Source organism: Somniosus microcephalus, chromosome 28 (genome assembly GCF_052327205.1).
Source record: "Somniosus microcephalus isolate GS21.2 chromosome 28, FLI_Smic_1.0, whole genome shotgun sequence".
Taxonomy (NCBI): Eukaryota; Metazoa; Chordata; class Chondrichthyes; order Squaliformes; family Somniosidae; genus Somniosus; species Somniosus microcephalus.
Window position 1 is genome coordinate 21682455 of NC_141014.1, and position 18348 is coordinate 21700802.

General features: G+C 56.2%; 2 protein-coding genes, 9 non-coding genes and 6 pseudogenes across 11 annotated transcripts; all 17 read right to left on the minus strand.

The window, feature by feature from the left end:
- Positions 1-578: 578 nt before the first annotated feature.
- Positions 579-769, minus strand: LOC147099333 (U2 spliceosomal RNA). Its single transcript, XR_015074028.1, has one exon. It is a non-coding gene; the product is annotated as a U2 spliceosomal RNA (small nuclear RNA).
- Positions 770-1407: 638 nt separating this feature from the next.
- Positions 1408-1598, minus strand: LOC147099334 (U2 spliceosomal RNA). Its single transcript, XR_015074030.1, has one exon. It is a non-coding gene; the product is annotated as a U2 spliceosomal RNA (small nuclear RNA).
- Positions 1599-2236: 638 nt separating this feature from the next.
- Positions 2237-2445, minus strand: LOC147099335 (U2 spliceosomal RNA; annotated as a pseudogene).
- A 172-nt stretch (positions 2446-2617) lies between these two features.
- Positions 2618-2787, minus strand: LOC147099336 (U2 spliceosomal RNA; annotated as a pseudogene).
- A 638-nt stretch (positions 2788-3425) lies between these two features.
- On the minus strand, positions 3426-3616 carry LOC147099337 (U2 spliceosomal RNA). Its single transcript, XR_015074031.1, has one exon. It is a non-coding gene; the product is annotated as a U2 spliceosomal RNA (small nuclear RNA).
- A 638-nt stretch (positions 3617-4254) lies between these two features.
- LOC147099338 (U2 spliceosomal RNA) lies at positions 4255-4445 on the minus strand. Its single transcript, XR_015074032.1, has one exon. It is a non-coding gene; the product is annotated as a U2 spliceosomal RNA (small nuclear RNA).
- A 638-nt stretch (positions 4446-5083) lies between these two features.
- Positions 5084-5289, minus strand: LOC147099339 (U2 spliceosomal RNA; annotated as a pseudogene).
- A 453-nt stretch (positions 5290-5742) lies between these two features.
- Positions 5743-7071, minus strand: LOC147099340 (uncharacterized). The gene has a single exon (XM_085969307.1). The coding sequence runs from the start codon at positions 7069-7071 to the stop codon at positions 5743-5745; it is 1329 nt and encodes a 442-aa protein (XP_085825433.1).
- A 4276-nt stretch (positions 7072-11347) lies between these two features.
- LOC147099341 (U2 spliceosomal RNA) lies at positions 11348-11482 on the minus strand (annotated as a pseudogene).
- Positions 11483-12120: 638 nt separating this feature from the next.
- Positions 12121-12311, minus strand: LOC147099342 (U2 spliceosomal RNA). Its single transcript, XR_015074033.1, has one exon. It is a non-coding gene; the product is annotated as a U2 spliceosomal RNA (small nuclear RNA).
- Positions 12312-12949: 638 nt separating this feature from the next.
- On the minus strand, positions 12950-13140 carry LOC147099343 (U2 spliceosomal RNA). The gene has a single exon (XR_015074034.1). It is a non-coding gene; the product is annotated as a U2 spliceosomal RNA (small nuclear RNA).
- Positions 13141-13778: 638 nt separating this feature from the next.
- LOC147099344 (U2 spliceosomal RNA) lies at positions 13779-13969 on the minus strand. The gene has a single exon (XR_015074086.1). It is a non-coding gene; the product is annotated as a U2 spliceosomal RNA (small nuclear RNA).
- A 638-nt stretch (positions 13970-14607) lies between these two features.
- Positions 14608-14798, minus strand: LOC147099345 (U2 spliceosomal RNA). Its single transcript, XR_015074035.1, has one exon. It is a non-coding gene; the product is annotated as a U2 spliceosomal RNA (small nuclear RNA).
- Positions 14799-15436: 638 nt separating this feature from the next.
- On the minus strand, positions 15437-15627 carry LOC147099346 (U2 spliceosomal RNA). Its single transcript, XR_015074036.1, has one exon. It is a non-coding gene; the product is annotated as a U2 spliceosomal RNA (small nuclear RNA).
- Positions 15628-16265: 638 nt separating this feature from the next.
- On the minus strand, positions 16266-16446 carry LOC147099347 (U2 spliceosomal RNA; annotated as a pseudogene).
- Positions 16447-16914: 468 nt separating this feature from the next.
- Positions 16915-17853, minus strand: LOC147099348 (uncharacterized). Its single transcript, XM_085969308.1, has one exon. The coding sequence runs from the start codon at positions 17815-17817 to the stop codon at positions 16915-16917; it is 903 nt and encodes a 300-aa protein (XP_085825434.1). The 5' UTR covers positions 17818-17853.
- On the minus strand, positions 17780-17913 carry LOC147099349 (U2 spliceosomal RNA; annotated as a pseudogene).
- Between the last annotated feature and the right edge of the window lie 435 nt (positions 17914-18348).

Here is an 18348-nt window from a genome sequence, read left to right on the forward strand (position 1 = left end):
GGCCGCGGTCGGCCGAGCGCAGGTGCGACGGCGGGCCTGCAGCAAGAGAGCAATTTCGGCCAGGGCTTACTTACTTGCAAGCCAGACGAAAAGCCGTGCCCGTATGGCACCCCCTTCCCTTCGGCGGAGATGACGCCATGAAAGCATTTGCATTTTGCGAGCAATTAACCAACCGGGCGGCGCGCAGGAGCGCGCCGGCGGGGCTTGCGGTGTCCCCTCCCCCCTCCTTTTCCAACGGGGGCGGGCGCAGTGGCTCAGAAATCCAACAGGGTGCAGCACGGTCCAGGTCAGCTGCAGAGCGGGAAAGGTGGCGAGGCCCCGCCCTGAAATCCAGGGCACGTCCCCATATGCAAATAAGAAAGAAAAACACAATTTTGACATGCAAACGCAGAGCGAAAAACACCCCCGAAGGCGGCTGCTTAGCCTGCGGCGCGGCCGGCCAGCGAGCGGGTGAAAAGTAAGGCGGCGGCACGACAAGGGCGAGCCCGAGCGGCTCTACAACGGAAAGACAGCACGGCTGAAAGTGGTGCGAAAACTTTTTCTGCTTTTGACTTTTGCGACTTCCCACCCCAAAGAGGGGAAGCTGCACCGCTCCCGGAAGCACTGCAATACCAGGTCGATGCGTGGAGTGGACGGAGCAAGCCCCTGTTCCATCTCCCTGTTCCAAAAATCAATTTAATATTTGGTCCCCAGATAGGGGACGTATCAGATATTAAACTGATAAGAACAGATACTACACTTGATCTTAGCCAAAAGGCCGAGAAGCGATAGCCTGTAAACTCCCGCCGACGCGCAAGTGTCCCTCGGCCTCTGTCTTCTCCGTCAATCTGGCCGCGGTCGGCCGAGCGCAGGTGCGACGGCGGGCCTGCAGCAAGAGAGCAATTTCGGCCAGGGCTTACTTACTTGCAAGCCAGACGAAAAGCCGTGCCCGTATGGCACCCCCTTCCCTTCGGCGGAGATGACGCCATGAAAGCATTTGCATTTTGCGAGCAATTAACCAACCGGGCGGCGCGCAGGAGCGCGCCGGCGGGGCTTGCGGTGTCCCCTCCCCCCTCCTTTTCCAACGGGGGCGGGCGCAGTGGCTCAGAAATCCAACAGGGTGCAGCACGGTCCAGGTCAGCTGCAGAGCGGGAAAGGTGGCGAGGCCCCGCCCTGAAATCCAGGGCACGTCCCCATATGCAAATAAGAAAGAAAAACACAATTTTGACATGCAAACGCAGAGCGAAAAACACCCCCGAAGGCGGCTGCTTAGCCTGCGGCGCGGCCGGCCAGCGAGCGGGTGAAAAGTAAGGCGGCGGCACGACAAGGGCGAGCCCGAGCGGCTCTACAACGGAAAGACAGCACGGCTGAAAGTGGTGCGAAAACTTTTTCTGCTTTTGACTTTTGCGACTTCCCACCCCAAAGAGGGGAAGCTGCACCGCTCCCGGAAGCACTGCAATACCAGGTCGATGCGTGGAGTGGACGGAGCAAGCCCCTGTTCCATCTCCCTGTTCCAAAAATCAATTTAATATTTGGTCCCCAGATAGGGGACGTATCAGATATTAAACTGATAAGAACAGATACTACACTTGATCTTAGCCAAAAGGCCGAGAAGCGATAGCCTGTAAACTCCCGCCGACGCGCAAGTGTCCCTCGGCCTCTGTCTTCTCCGTCAATCTGGCCGCGGTCGGCCGAGCGCAGGTGCGACGGCGGGCCTGCAGCAAGAGAGCAATTTCGGCCAGGGCTTACTTACTTGCAAGCCAGACGAAAAGCCGTGCCCGTATGGCACCCCCTTCCCTTCGGCGGAGATGACGCCATGAAAGCATTTGCATTTTGCGAGCAATTAACCAACCGGGCGGCGCGCAGGAGCGCGCCGGCGGGGCTTGCGGTGTCCCCTCCCCCCTCCTTTTCCAACGGGGGCGGGCGCAGTGGCTCAGAAATCCAACAGGGTGCAGCACGGTCCAGGTCAGCTGCAGAGCGGGAAAGGTGGCGAGGCCCCGCCCTGAAATCCAGGGCACGTCCCCATATGCAAATAAGAAAGAAAAACACAATTTTGACATGCAAACGCAGAGCGAAAAACACCCCCGAAGGCGGCTGCTTAGCCTGCGGCGCGGCCGGCCAGCGAGCGGGTGAAAAGTAAGGCGGCGGCACGACAAGGGCGAGCCCGAGCGGCTCTACAACGGAAAGACAGCACGGCTGAAAGTGGTGCGAAAACTTTTTCTGCTTTTGACTTTTGCGACTTCCCACCCCAAAGAGGGGAAGCTGCACCGCTCCCGGAAGCACTGCAATACCAGGTCGATGCGTGGAGTGGACGGAGCAAGCCCCTGTTCCATCTCCCTGTTCCAAAAATCAATTTAATATTTGGTCCCCAGATAGGGGACGTATCAGATATTAAACTGATAAGAACAGATTTTTTTTTTTTTTTTTTTTTATATCAATATATATGCTTTATTCATAAAAATCTTTGTTCATGTACATGACACTGCAGTCCACATCTGGTACAGTGCAAATTAACTTCAGCACATGGCACTCAATTTACAAATTACATTACATTTATCATTACATATATCAAAGCATGTTTCAATATATTACAATATACACTCCACAAATCATATTACAGATGAAAGCAGTACATGGTACTCTCTTTACACAAACAGGTACATTTTCATTACATGTTTTATAAGTCATACAGCCCAAGGGGGGCCGAGGTGCATTCCAACATTTCTCAAAATACATTACATTACAATCCACCAACCGTATTAAGAACAGATACTACACTTGATCTTAGCCAAAAGGCCGAGAAGCGATAGCCTGTAAACTCCCGCCGACGCGCAAGTGTCCCTCGGCCTCTGTCTTCTCCGTCAATCTGGCCGCGGTCGGCCGAGCGCAGGTGCGACGGCGGGCCTGCAGCAAGAGAGCAATTTCGGCCAGGGCTTACTTACTTGCAAGCCAGACGAAAAGCCGTGCCCGTATGGCACCCCCTTCCCTTCGGCGGAGATGACGCCATGAAAGCATTTGCATTTTGCGAGCAATTAACCAACCGGGCGGCGCGCAGGAGCGCGCCGGCGGGGCTTGCGGTGTCCCCTCCCCCCTCCTTTTCCAACGGGGGCGGGCGCAGTGGCTCAGAAATCCAACAGGGTGCAGCACGGTCCAGGTCAGCTGCAGAGCGGGAAAGGTGGCGAGGCCCCGCCCTGAAATCCAGGGCACGTCCCCATATGCAAATAAGAAAGAAAAACACAATTTTGACATGCAAACGCAGAGCGAAAAACACCCCCGAAGGCGGCTGCTTAGCCTGCGGCGCGGCCGGCCAGCGAGCGGGTGAAAAGTAAGGCGGCGGCACGACAAGGGCGAGCCCGAGCGGCTCTACAAAGGAAAGACAGCACGGCTGAAAGTGGTGCGAAAACTTTTTCTGCTTTTGACTTTTGCGACTTCCCACCCCAAAGAGGGGAAGCTGCACCGCTCCCGGAAGCACTGCAATACCAGGTCGATGCGTGGAGTGGACGGAGCAAGCCCCTGTTCCATCTCCCTGTTCCAAAAATCAATTTAATATTTGGTCCCCAGATAGGGGACGTATCAGATATTAAACTGATAAGAACAGATACTACACTTGATCTTAGCCAAAAGGCCGAGAAGCGATAGCCTGTAAACTCCCGCCGACGCGCAAGTGTCCCTCGGCCTCTGTCTTCTCCGTCAATCTGGCCGCGGTCGGCCGAGCGCAGGTGCGACGGCGGGCCTGCAGCAAGAGAGCAATTTTGGCCAGGGCTTACTTACTTGCAAGCCAGACGAAAAGCCGTGCCCGTATGGCACCCCCTTCCCTTCGGCGGAGATGACGCCATGAAAGCATTTGCATTTTGCGAGCAATTAACCAACCGGGCGGCGCGCAGGAGCGCGCCGGCGGGGCTTGCGGTGTCCCCTCCCCCCTCCTTTTCCAACGGGGGCGGGCGCAGTGGCTCAGAAATCCAACAGGGTGCAGCACGGTCCAGGTCAGCTGCAGAGCGGGAAAGGTGGCGAGGCCCCGCCCTGAAATCCAGGGCACGTCCCCATATGCAAATAAGAAAGAAAAACACAATTTTGACATGCAAACGCAGAGCGAAAAACACCCCCGAAGGCGGCTGCTTAGCCTGCGGCGCGGCCGGCCAGCGAGCGGGTGAAAAGTAAGGCGGCGGCACGACAAGGGCGAGCCCGAGCGGCTCTACAAAGGAAAGACAGCACGGCTGAAAGTGGTGCGAAAACTTTTTCTGCTTTTGACTTTTGCGACTTCCCACCCCAAAGAGGGGAAGCTGCACCGCTCCCGGAAGCACTGCAATACCAGGTCGATGCGTGGAGTGGACGGAGCAAGCCCCTGTTCCATCTCCCTGTTCCAAAAATCAATTTAATATTTGGTCCCCAGATAGGGGACGTATCAGATATTAAACTGATAAGAACAGATACTACACTTGATCTTAGCCAAAAGGCCGAGAAGCGATAGCCTGTAAACTCCCGCCGACGCGCAAGTGTCCCTCGGCCTCTGTCTTCTCCGTCAATCTGGCCGCGGTCGGCCGAGCGCAGGTGCGACGGCGGGCCTGCAGCAAGAGAGCAATTTCGGCCAGGGCTTACTTACTTGCAAGCCAGACGAAAAGCCGTGCCCGTATGGCACCCCCTTCCCTTCGGCGGAGATGACGCCATGAAAGCATTTGCATTTTGCGAGCAATTAACCAACCGGGCGGCGCGCAGGAGCGCGCCGGCGGGGCTTGCGGTGTCCCCTCCCCCCTCCTTTTCCAACGGGGGCGGGCGCAGTGGCTCAGAAATCCAACAGGGTGCAGCACGGTCCAGGTCAGCTGCAGAGCGGGAAAGGTGGCGAGGCCCCGCCCTGAAATCCAGGGCACGTCCCCATATGCAAATAAGAAAGAAAAACACAATTTTGACATGCAAACGCAGAGCGAAAAACACCCCCGAAGGCGGCTGCTTAGCCTGCGGCGCGGCCGGCCAGCGAGCGGGTGAAAAGTAAGGCGGCGGCACGACAAGGGCGAGCCCGAGCGGCTCTACAAAGGAAAGACAGCACGGCTGAAAGTGGTGCGAAAACTTTTTCTGCTTTTGACTTTTGCGACTTCCCACCCCAAAGAGGGGAAGCTGCACCGCTCCCGGAAGCACTGCAATACCAGGTGGATGCGTGGAGTGGACGGAGCAAGCCCCTGTTCCATCTCCCTGTTCCAAAAATCAATTTAATATTTGGTCCCCAGATAGGGGACGTATCAGATATTAAACTGATAAGAACAGATTTTTTTTTTTTTTTTTTTTTTCAATATATATGCTTTATTCATAAAAATCTTTGTTCATGTACATGACAATGCAGTCCACATCTGGTACAGTGCAAATTAACTTCAGCACATGGCACTCAATTTACAAATTACATTACATTTATCATTACATATATCAAAGCATGTTTCAATATATAACAATATACACTCCACAAATCATATTACAGATGAAAGCAGTACATGGTACTCTCTTTACACAAACAGGTACATTTTCATTACATGTTTTATCAGTCATACAGCCCAAGGGGGGCCGAGATGCATTCCAACATTTCTCAAAATACATTACATTACAATCCACCAACCGTATTATATATGGCTTAATAATACACATGAATGCAGTACATGGTACTCTATTTACATTCACAGATTACAAGTGCTTTACAATTAACACACTTGTACGTCATGCGGCCCGAGGGGGGGTTTTTCCACTGGTTTCAGCCCCTCAGTGTACACTGGCGGGAGGGCTTTAAACTGTGGCCCTTCCCCATCGTGCCTTGGCGGCGGCGGCACCAACCTTTAGTGCGTCCCTCAGCACGTACTCCCGGACCTTGGAATGTGCCAATCTGCAACACTCGGTCGTGGACATCTCCTTGCTCTGGAAGATCAGCAAGTTTCGGGCAGACCAAAGGGCGTCTTTCACCGAGTTGATGATCTTCCAGCAGCAGTTGATGTTTGTCTCGGTGTGCGTCCCTGGGAACAGTCCGTAGAGCACAGAGTCCTGTGTTACCGAGCTGCTCGGGATGAACCTCGACAAAGACCACTGCATCTCTTTCCAGACCTTCTGTGCAAAGGCACATTCCAGAAGGAGATGGATGACGGTCTCGTCCCTAGCGCAGCCTCCTCGCGGACAGCGTGCGGTGGAGCAGAGACGTCGGGAGTGCATGAAGGATCTGACGGGGAGGGCCCTTCTCACCACCAGCCAAGCTACGTCTTGGTGCTTGTTTGTGAGTTCTGGCGATGAGGCATTCTGCCAAATGACTTCGACAGTCTGCTCAGGGAACCATCCGAGAGGATCTACCATCTCCTTTTCCCGTAGGGTCTCGAGGACGTTTCGTGCTGACCACTGCTTGACAGCTTTGTGGTCAAAGGTGTTTGCCGTGAAAAACTTTTCCACGAAGGACAGGTGGTTTGGCACGGTCCAACTGGATGGAGCGTTCCGCGGCAGCGTCGCCAGACCCATCCTTCGCAACACCGGGGTCAGGTAGAACCTCAGCACGTAGTGACACTTGGTGTTTGCGTACCGAGGGTCTGTGCACAGTTTGATGCAGCCGCACACAAAAGTGGCCATCAGGATGAGGGCGACGTTTGGTACGTTCTTTCCCCCTTTCTCTGGAGATTTGTACATCGTGTCCCTCCGGACACGGTCCATTTTCGATCTCCAGATAAAGTGGAAGACGGCTCGGGTGACTGCGGCGGCGCAGGGTCGGGGTATGGGCCACACCTGCGCCACGTACAGCAGCACTGACAGCACTTCGCACCTGATGACCAGGTTCTTTCCCACGATCGACAGGGAGCGCTGCTCCCACATTCCCAGTTTCTGGCGTGCCTTGGAGATACGCTCCTCCCAGTTTTTTGTGCATGCCCCAGCCGCTCCGAACCATATTCCCAGCACCTTCAGGTAATCTGACCTGACGGTGAAGGGGACAAAGGATCGGTCGGCCCAGTTCCCAAAGAACATGGCCTCGCTTTTGCTGCGATTTACTTTCGCTCCCGAGGCCAGTTCAAATTGGTCGCAGATGCTCAGCAGTCTGCGGACCGACAGCGGATCCGAGCAAAAGACGGCGACGTCATCCATGTACAGGGAGGTCTTAACCTGAGTGCCTCCGCTGCCTGGGATCGTCACCCCTCCAATGCTCGAATCCCTTCTGATGGATTGGGCAAAGGGTTCGATACAACACACGAACAAGACGGAGGAGAGAGGACAGCCCTGCCTGACTCCAGATTTGATCGGGAAGCTTTCTGATTCCCACCCGTTGATTAGGACTGCGCTACTGATGTCTGTGTAGAGCAGTTGGATCCAATTGCAGATTCCCTCCCCAAACCCCATTTTGGAGAGCACGTCCATCATGTACGTGTGCGATATTCTGTCGAAAGCCTTCTCCTGGTCCAAGCTGATTAAGCAGGTGTGCACCCCCCTGTCCCGCACGTAGGCGATCGTATCCCTGAGTAGCGCGAGGCTATCAGAGATCTTCCTGCCGGGTACGGCACAGGTCTGATCCGGGTGGATCACCAGCTCCAGAGCAGACTTGACCCTGTTGGCGATGACCTTGGACAGAATCTTGTAGTCCACATTAAGCAGCGAAATGGGCCGCCAGTTTCTGATTTCTTCCCTCTCCCCTTTCTGCTTGTAGATGAGGGTGATGATGCCTTTCCTCATCGATTCTGACATGCTGCCAGCCAGAAGCATACCCCCGTACACTTCCAGCAGGTCTGGGCCCATCCAGTCCCACAGAGCCGAATACAACTCGACCGGTAGGCCGTCGCTTCCGGGAGTTTTACTCGTTTCGAAGGACTGGACGGCCTTTGTCAGCTCGTCCAGAGTTAGCGGGTGATCCAGACTCTCCCGCTTGCTGTCGTCTAGCACCTCCGAGATAGACGACAGGAAAGACTGGGAGGCCGCGCTGTCTGTGGGCTTCGCGTCGTACAGCCCGGCATAAAAGGATTTGCTGATCCTTCGCATGTCAGGCTGCGAGGACGTCACAGAGCCGTCTTCCTCCTTCAGGCTGTGGATCACAGAGCTCCCTCTGTGTACCTTTTGGAAGAAGAAACGCGAGCATGTCTCGTCCTGCTCCACGGAGCGGACTCTGGAGCGGAAGATGATCTTGGAGGACTCTGAGGCATAGAGCGAGGCTTGCTGGCCCTTCACCTCTTGGAGTTCCTCCCCGACATTGACTCCCATCGACTGCAGCAGGAGCAGATTCTGCATGCTTTTCTGGAGTCGGGACATTTCCCTCTGTCCCTCTCTCGCCTTCTGAACACCTTTGAGGATGAAGAACCTCTTGATGTTCGTCTTGATCGTTTCCCACCAGTGCGCCGGGGAATCAAAGAGGGGTTTCACGGTTCTCCAACCTTTGTAATCCCTTTTGAGTTCCTCCATGTTTTCTGGGGTCAACAGTTTCACGTTCAGCTTCCATATCCCTCTGCCTACTTTCTGGTCTTCCTGTGGGTGACAGTCGGCTAGTAAGAGGCAGTGGTCAGAGAAGAACACCGGCTTGACGTCGGTGGATCTGACCGAGAGAGCTTGGGACACAAACAGGAAGTCTATCCTGGAACGGACAGACCCGTCTGGCCTGGACCAGGTGTATCTGCGCGGCGCTCCATCTGCAGGGTTGCTGAAGATGTCGTGCAGCTTGGCGTCTTTTACCGCTTCCATCAGGAGTCTGGACGTGGCGTCCAGTTTGCTGTCGGCTCTGCCGGATCGCCCAGCCGCATCGATGATGCAGTTGAAGTCACCGCCCAGAATAACCGGCCTGGACGTCGCCAGCAGCAGCGGTAGCTGCTGGAAGACGGCCAGCCGCTCGTTCTTGAGAGCCGGGGCGTACACATTGATCAGCCTGAGCGGGGCATTCTTGTACAGTACGTCTGCTACGAGGAGGCGGCCACCCACCACCTCCTTAACTTCGGTGATGGTGAAGTCACCTCCCCGCAGCAGAATACCCAGGCCGGAGGCACGGCAATCGTTGCCTCCTGACCAGATCGATTGGCCGTGGGGCCACCATCGCGACCACTGCCTGTAGTTGCTGAAGTGCGGTAGGCCGCACTCCTGCAGGAACAGTAGGTCGGCCTTGACCTTGGCAAGGTACCCCAAGGTGGAAACACATCGCGTCGTGCTTTTGATGCTACGCACGTTTAAGCTTGCAATTTTTAAACCCATTTTAAATTTTAAATAGAGTTCAAGTCCCATTTTAATAAGCAGTCCTTTATGCTGTTTCCATCCCTTGGGGCTGGACCTGCATACACACAGTGTTAGAGAAAGACTGTACTTGCCCTGGGCTGAGGAACTCGCCCTGGTCTCTTGAGGGGTTGCTGTACCGGCAGGGGGATGACGGCGGTGAGAAGAAGTCTTCTTCCTCATTCGTGGATGGTTCTTCCCTCAGCCTGTCGCCTGTGGTGTCGTGGCTCCCGGTTTCCCGGAGCAGGTGTGCATCGGTCGCTTCATTGCTCCCGGTTTCCCGGAGCTGGGGTATGGTGGACGCTCCGCTGCTCCCGGTTGTCTGGAGCTGGGGAGCGTCGGGCACTTGGCCGCCCCCGGCGGTCTGGAGCTGGGGGACGTCGGGCACTTGGCCGCTCCCGGCAGTCTGTAGCTGGGGAGCGTCGGGCTCTTGGCCGCTCCCGGCGGTCTGGAGCTGGGGAGCGTCGGGCACTTGGCCGCTCCCGGCGGTCTGGAGCTGGGGAGCGTCGGGCACTTGGCCACTCCCGGCGGTCTGGAGCTGGGGAGCGTCGGGAACTTGGCCGCTCCCGGCGGTCTGGAGCTGGGCTGCGTTGTGCCCTTCGTTGCTACCGGTGTTCTGGGGCACGGTGATCACTCCTGTTTGTTTCTTTTCGCTCAGCCACTTTTTTTGTTGTTGGTGACTGTTCTTTTCTTGCCCTTCCTCATCAGATGCGCAGCTGCTGGTGTTGCCCGTTTGGGGCGGGTGCCGCCTTTTTTCCACAGGCCTGGACTTTGGCGGCCTCTCTCTTTGGGGGAGGCTTTTTTTCTTGTTCTTTCGTTTGACCTCCTGCCATTCTCCCAGTTGTTGTTCTCCAGCTGCCTCCTCTTCCATGGTCTCTGGCTGTTGGGGAGGAGGCTGAGTGCTGGTTGCCTGGGTTTGGTCGTTTCCAGTGAGGGCCTCTGCGGTGGGAGCGGTGCTGGTCTCCTTTGAGGCGGCCTTGTTGACAGGTCCTTTAATTGCCTGCGCATAGCTGCTGCTGCGCCTTGGGCAGGCCTTGTAGAGATGGCCTGTCTCCCCGCACAAGTTGCAGCACTTGCTCTCCTTGCAATCCTTCGTCTGGTGGCCTTCCTGCTTGCAGTTGCGACAGATGGTGACAGTGCAGGTCGCCGCCACGTGCCCGGATCTCCCGCAGGTTTGACACACCCTGGGTTGTCCCACGTACACCATGTAGCCCCGGCTTCCACCGATGGCGAAGCTGGAGGGGAGGTGCTGGATGGCTCCTTTGGCATCCACTTTCAGGGTTACTTTGATCTGGCGTTTGCTGGTCCAGATCCCAAACAGGTCATTTACGTCAACGCTGTTCCCGACACTGTCGACGTATCTGCCGAGGAACGTCAGCACATCGACCACAGGGATGTGCGGGTTGTACATGTGTACAGTGACCACCCGGTTTCTTTGTGTTGGGAGAGTGAATAGAGGCTCGGCAGTCATAACTGAAAGCAGCGTTTCACTCCCCTTTTCCTTAACTGCCTGCAGAAATTTCAGGCATGCCGCGACGTTCCTGAACGTCACATCAAAATGTCCACTGCTGGGGAAATCCTGCAGAGCGAAGATATCCGCAACTTGGAAACCGCAGCATCCGGTCAAGATCCTCTTCACAAAAAGGGAGCGGTCGATGGGCGATTGTCCCTCCACCTTCTTCACTGTGACTCGGACAGTGTTCCGGACTCCCTGTCTCGCTCCTCGGTTTGCTGCAATCTCGCTTGCAGGTCGCCCGTCACTCCAGGCTCTCGAGCTCGCTGTTCCATTGGCCGCCGTCGCGCCTGCCAATCGCTCTCTGCCCCGGGCTGCCAAGCTTGCTGCTTGCTTGGCCCTCGTCTCGCCTGCCAATCGCTCTCCGCCCTGGAGTCCCGGGCTCGCTTCCTCATTGGCCGACGTCATGCCTGCCAATCGCTCTCCGCCCCGGCCTCCCGAGCTCGCTCCTTCGTTGGCCGCCCTCTCGCCTGCCGATCGCTCTCCGCTGCAGGCTCTCGACCTCGCTGCATGGTCGGCCGCCACCTTGCGCTGCAGGTCGCTCTCCACTCCGGGCTCCCGCAATCGCTCCTCCTCCGGCGGCCTCGGTTTCTGCTCCCGATAGCTGCTTTCTCGGGTTTCCTCGCTCACTGCTCCCTCAGTCGCCATCTATGCAGATCGCTCTGCTCTGATTGGATCAAGGCCGAAGCCAGCATGAAAATGCAGCCAAACCAGAAACACCAGTATCGCGACACAAGGTCAATTAGCATCAGAATCAAACAGATACTACACTTGATCTTAGCCAAAAGGCCGAGAAGCGATAGCCTGTAAACTCCCGCCGACGTGCAAGTGTCCCTCGGCCTCTGTCTTCTCCGTCAATCTGGCCGCGGTCGGCCGAGCGCAGGTGCGACGGCGGGCCTGCAGCAAGAGAGCAATTTCGGCCAGGGCTTACTTACTTGCAAGCCAGACGAAAAGCCGTGCCCGTATGGCACCCCCTTCCCTTCGGCGGAGATGACGCCATGAAAGCATTTGCATTTTGCGAGCAATTAACCAACCGGGCGGCGCGCAGGAGCGCGCCGGCGGGGCTTGCGGTGTCCCCTCCCCCCTCCTTTTCCAACGGGGGCGGGCGCAGTGGCTCAGAAATCCAACAGGGTGCAGCACGGTCCAGGTCAGCTGCAGAGCGGGAAAGGTGGCGAGGCCCCGCCCTGAAATCCAGGGCACGTCCCCATATGCAAATAAGAAAGAAAAACACAATTTTGACATGCAAACGCAGAGCGAAAAACACCCCCGAAGGCGGCTGCTTAGCCTGCGGCGCGGCCGGCCAGCGAGCGGGTGAAAAGTAAGGCGGCGGCACGACAAGGGCGAGCCCGAGCGGCTCTACAAAGGAAAGACAGCACGGCTGAAAGTGGTGCGAAAACTTTTTCTGCTTTTGACTTTTGCGACTTCCCACCCCAAAGAGGGGAAGCTGCACCGCTCCCGGAAGCACTGCAATACCAGGTCGATGCGTGGAGTGGACGGAGCAAGCCCCTGTTCCATCTCCCTGTTCCAAAAATCAATTTAATATTTGGTCCCCAGATAGGGGACGTATCAGATATTAAACTGATAAGAACAGATACTACACTTGATCTTAGCCAAAAGGCCGAGAAGCGATAGCCTGTAAACTCCCGCCGACGCGCAAGTGTCCCTCGGCCTCTGTCTTCTCCGTCAATCTGGCCGCGGTCGGCCGAGCGCAGGTGCGACGGCGGGCCTGCAGCAAGAGAGCAATTTCGGCCAGGGCTTACTTACTTGCAAGCCAGACGAAAAGCCGTGCCCGTATGGCACCCCCTTCCCTTCGGCGGAGATGACGCCATGAAAGCATTTGCATTTTGCGAGCAATTAACCAACCGGGCGGCGCGCAGGAGCGCGCCGGCGGGGCTTGCGGTGTCCCCTCCCCCCTCCTTTTCCAACGGGGGCGGGCGCAGTGGCTCAGAAATCCAACAGGGTGCAGCACGGTCCAGGTCAGCTGCAGAGCGGGAAAGGTGGCGAGGCCCCGCCCTGAAATCCAGGGCACGTCCCCATATGCAAATAAGAAAGAAAAACACAATTTTGACATGCAAACGCAGAGCGAAAAACACCCCCGAAGGCGGCTGCTTAGCCTGCGGCGCGGCCGGCCAGCGAGCGGGTGAAAAGTAAGGCGGCGGCACGACAAGGGCGAGCCCGAGCGGCTCTACAAAGGAAAGACAGCACGGCTGAAAGTGGTGCGAAAACTTTTTCTGCTTTTGACTTTTGCGACTTCCCACCCCAAAGAGGGGAAGCTGCACCGCTCCCGGAAGCACTGCAATACCAGGTCGATGCGTGGAGTGGACGGAGCAAGCCCCTGTTCCATCTCCCTGTTCCAAAAATCAATTTAATATTTGGTCCCCAGATAGGGGACGTATCAGATATTAAACTGATAAGAACAGATACTACACTTGATCTTAGCCAAAAGGCCGAGAAGCGATAGCCTGTAAACTCCCGCCGACGCGCAAGTGTCCCTCGGCCTCTGTCTTCTCCGTCAATCTGGCCGCGGTCGGCCGAGCGCAGGTGCGACGGCGGGCCTGCAGCAAGAGAGCAATTTCGGCCAGGGCTTACTTACTTGCAAGCCAGACGAAAAGCCGTGCCCGTATGGCACCCCCTTCCCTTCGGCGGAGATGACGCCATGAAAGCATTTGCATTTTGCGAGCAATTAACCAACCGGGCGGCGCGCAGGAGCGCGCCGGCGGGGCTTGCGGTGTCCCCTCCCCCCTCCTTTTCCAACGGGGGCGGGCGCAGTGGCTCAGAAATCCAACAGGGTGCAGCACGGTCCAGGTCAGCTGCAGAGCGGGAAAGGTGGCGAGGCCCCGCCCTGAAATCCAGGGCACGTCCCCATATGCAAATAAGAAAGAAAAACACAATTTTGACATGCAAACGCAGAGCGAAAAACACCCCCGAAGGCGGCTGCTTAGCCTGCGGCGCGGCCGGCCAGCGAGCGGGTGAAAAGTAAGGCGGCGGCACGACAAGGGCGAGCCCGAGCGGCTCTACAAAGGAAAGACAGCACGGCTGAAAGTGGTGCGAAAACTTTTTCTGCTTTTGACTTTTGCGACTTCCCACCCCAAAGAGGGGAAGCTGCACCGCTCCCGGAAGCACTGCAATACCAGGTCGATGCGTGGAGTGGACGGAGCAAGCCCCTGTTCCATCTTCCTGTTCCAAAAATCAATTTAATATTTGGTCCCCAGATAGGGGACGTATCAGATATTAAACTGATAAGAACAGATACTACACTTGATCTTAGCCAAAAGGCCGAGAAGCGATAGCCTGTAAACTCCCGCCGACGCGCAAGTGTCCCTCGGCCTCTGTCTTCTCCGTCAATCTGGCCGCGGTCGGCCGAGCGCAGGTGCGACGGCGGGCCTGCAGCAAGAGAGCAATTTCGGCCAGGGCTTACTTACTTGCAAGCCAGACGAAAAGCCGTGCCCGTATGGCACCCCCTTCCCTTCGGCGGAGATGACGCCATGAAAGCATTTGCATTTTGCGAGCAATTAACCAACCGGGCGGCGCGCAGGAGCGCGCCGGCGGGGCTTGCGGTGTCCCCTCCCCCCTCCTTTTCCAACGGGGGCGGGCGCAGTGGCTCAGAAATCCAACAGGGTGCAGCACGGTCCAGGTCAGCTGCAGAGCGGGAAAGGTGGCGAGGCCCCGCCCTGAAATCCAGGGCACGTCCCCATATGCAAATAAGAAAGAAAAACACAATTTTGACATGCAAACGCAGAGCGAAAAACACCCCCGAAGGCGGCTGCTTAGCCTGCGGCGCGGCCGGCCAGCGAGCGGGTGAAAAGTAAGGCGGCGGCACGACAAGGGCGAGCCCGAGCGGCTCTACAAAGGAAAGACAGCACGGCTGAAAGTGGTGCGAAAACTTTTTCTGCTTTTGACTTTTGCGACTTCCCACCCCAAAGAGGGGAAGCTGCACCGCTCCCGGAAGCACTGCAATACCAGGTCGATGCGTGGAGTGGACGGAGCAAGCCCCTGTTCCATCTCCCTGTTCCAAAAATCAATTTAATATTTGGTCCCCAGATAGGGGACGTATCAGATATTAAACTGATAAGAACAGATACTACACTTGATCTTAGCCAAAAGGCCGAGAAGCGATAGCCTGTAAACTCCCGCCGACGCGCAAGTGTCCCTCGGCCTCTGTCTTCTCCGTCAATCTGGCCGCGGTCGGCCGAGCGCAGGTGCGACGGCGGGCCTGCAGCAAGAGAGCAATTTCGGCCAGGGCTTACTTACTTGCAAGCCAGACGAAAAGCCGTGCCCGTATGGCACCCCCTTCCCTTCGGCGGAGATGACGCCATGAAAGCATTTGCATTTTGCGAGCAATTAACCAACCGGGCGGCGCGCAGGAGCGCGCCGGCGGGGCTTGCGGTGTCCCCTCCCCCCTCCTTTTCCAACGGGGGCGGGCGCAGTGGCTCAGAAATCCAACAGGGTGCAGCACGGTCCAGGTCAGCTGCAGAGCGGGAAAGGTGGCGAGGCCCCGCCCTGAAATCCAGGGCACGTCCCCATATGCAAATAAGAAAGAAAAACACAATTTTGACATGCAAACGCAGAGCGAAAAACACCCCCGAAGGCGGCTGCTTAGCCTGCGGCGCGGCCGGCCAGCGAGCGAGTGAAAAGTAAGGCGGCGGCACGACAAGGGCGAGCCCGAGCGGCTCTACAAAGGAAAGACAGCACGGCTGAAAGTGGTGCGAAAACTTTTTCTGCTTTTGACTTTTGCGACTTCCCACCCCAAAGAGGGGAAGCTGCACCGCTCCCGGAAGCACTGCAATACCAGGTCGATGCGTGGAGTGGACGGAGCAAGCCCCTGTTCCATCTCCCTGTTCCAAAAATCAATTTAATATTTGGTCCCCAGATAGGGGACGTATCAGATATTAAACTGATAAGAACAGATACTACACTTGATCTTAGCCAAAAGGCCGAGAAGCGATAGCCTGTAAACTCCCGCCGACGCGCAAGTGTCCCTCGGCCTCTGTCTTCTCCGTCAATCTGGCCGCGGTCGGCCGAGCGCAGGTGCGACGGCGGGCCTGCAGCAAGAGAGCAATTTCGGCCAGGGCTTACTTACTTGCAAGCCAGACGAAAAGCCGTGCCCGTATGGCACCCCCTTCCCTTCGGCGGAGATGACGCCATGAAAGCATTTGCATTTTGCGAGCAATTAACCAACCGGGCGGCGCGCAGGAGCGCGCCGGCGGGGCTTGCGGTGTCCCCTCCCCCCTCCTTTTCCAACGGGGGCGGGCGCAGTGGCTCAGAAATCCAACAGGGTGCAGCACGGTCCAGGTCAGCTGCAGAGCGGGAAAGGTGGCGAGGCCCCGCCCTGAAATCCAGGGCACGTCCCCATATGCAAATAAGAAAGAAAAACACAATTTTGACATGCAAACGCAGAGCGAAAAACACCCCCGAAGGCGGCTGCTTAGCCTGCGGCGCGGCCGGCCAGCGAGCGGGTGAAAAGTAAGGCGGCGGCACGACAAGGGCGAGCCCGAGCGGCTCTACAAAGGAAAGACAGCACGGCTGAAAGTGGTGCGAAAACTTTTTCTGCTTTTGACTTTTGCGACTTCCCACCCCAAAGAGGGGAAGCTGCACCGCTCCCGGAAGCACTGCAATACCAGGTCGATGCGTGGAGTGGACGGAGCAAGCCCCTGTTCCATCTCCCTGTTCCAAAAATCAATTTAATATTTGGTCCCCAGATAGGGGACGTATCAGATATTAAACTGATAAGAACAGATTTTTTTTTATTTCAATATATATGCTTTATTCATAAAAATCTTTGTTCATGTACATGACAATGCAGTCCACATCTGGTACAGTGCAAATTAACTTCAGCACATGGCACTCAATTTACAAATTACATTACATTTATCATTACATATATCAAAGCATGTTTCAATATATAACAATATACACTCCACAAATCATATTACAGATGAAAGCAGTACATGGTACTCTCTTTACACAAACAGGTACATTTTCATTACATGTTTTATAAGTCATACAGGCCAAGGGGGGCCGAGGTGCATTCCAACATTTCTCAAAATACATTACATTACAATCCACCAACCGTATTATATATGGCTTAATAATACACATGAATGCAATACATGGTACTCTATTTACATTCACAGGTTACAAGTGCTTTACAATTAACACACTTGTACGTCATGCGGCCCGAGGGGGGGTTTTCCACTGGTTTCAGCCCCTCAGTGTACACTGGCGGGAGGGCCTTAAACTGTGGCCCTTCCCCATCGTGCCTTGGCGGCGGCGGCACCAACCTTTAGTGCGTCCCTCAGCACGTACTCCCGGACCTTGGAATGTGCCAATCTGCAACACTCGGTCGTGGACATCTCCTTGCTCTGGAAGATCAGCAAGTTTCGGGCAGACCAAAGGGCGTCTTTCACCGAGTTGATGATCTTCCAGCAGCAGTTGATGTTTGTCTCGGTGTGCGTCCCTGGGAACAGTCCGTAGAGCACAGAGTCCTGTGTTACCGAGCTGCTCGGGATGAACCTCGACAAAGACCACTGCATCTCTTTCCAGACCTTCTGTGCAAAGGCACATTCCAGAAGGAGATGGATGACGGTCTCGTCCCAAGCGCAGCCTCCTCGCGGACAGCGTGCGGTGGAGCAGAGACGTCGGGAGTGCATGAAGGATCTGACGGGGAGGGCCCTTCTCACCACCAGCCAAGCTACGTCTTGGTGCTTGTTTGTGAGTTCTGGCGATGAGGCATTCTGCCAAATGACTTCGACAGTCTGCTCAGGGAACCATCCGAGAGGATCTACCATCTCCTTTTCCCGTAGGGTCTCGAGGACGTTTCGTGCTGACCACTGCTTGACAGCTTTGTGGTCAAAGGTGTTTGCCGTGAAAAACTTTTCCACGAAGGACAGGTGGTCTGGCACGGTCCAACTGGATGGAGCGTTCCGCGGCAGCGTCGCCAGACCCATCCTTCGCAACACCGGGGTCAGGTAGAACCTCAGCACGTAGTGACACTTGGTGTTTGCGTACTGAGGGTCCGTGCACAGTTTGATGCAGCCGCACACAAAGGTGGCCATCAGGATGAGGGCGACGTTTGGTACGTTCTTTCCCCCTTTCTCTGGAGATTTGTACATCGTGTCCCTCCGGACACGGTCCATTTTCGATCTCCAGATAAAGTGGAAGACGGCTCGGGTGACTGCGGCTGATAAGAACAGATACTACACTTGATCTTAGCCAAAAGGCCGAGAAGCGATAGCCTGTAAACTCCCGCCGACGCGCAAGTGTCCCTCGGCCTCTGTCTTCTCCGTCAATCTGGCCGCGGTCGGCCGAGCGCAGGTGCGACGGCGGGCCTGCAGCAAGAGAGCAATTTCGGCCAGGGCTTACTTACTTGCAAGCCAGACGAAAAGCCGTGCCCGTATGGCACCCCCTTCCCTTCGGCGGAGATGACGCCATGAAAGCATTTGCATTTTGCGAGCAATTAACCAACCGGGCGGCGCGCAGGAGCGCGCCGGCGGGGCTTGCGGTGTCCCCTCCCCCCTCCTTTTCCAACGGGGGCGGGCGCAGTGGCTCAGAAATCCAACAGGGTGCAGCACGGTCCAGGTCAGCTGCAGAGCGGGAAAGGTGGCGAGGCCCCGCCCTGAAATCCAGGGCACGTCCCCATATGCAAATAAGAAAGAAAAACACAATTT

Excerpts from the sequence above, each read along its gene's own strand:
- LOC147099340 (XM_085969307.1), bottom strand. The coding sequence starts at position 7,071 with ATGGATGACGTCGCCGTCTTTTGCTCGGATCCGCTGTCGGTCCGCAGA.
- LOC147099348 (XM_085969308.1), bottom strand. The coding sequence starts at position 17,817 with ATGGACCGTGTCCGGAGGGACACGATGTACAAATCTCCAGAGAAAGGG.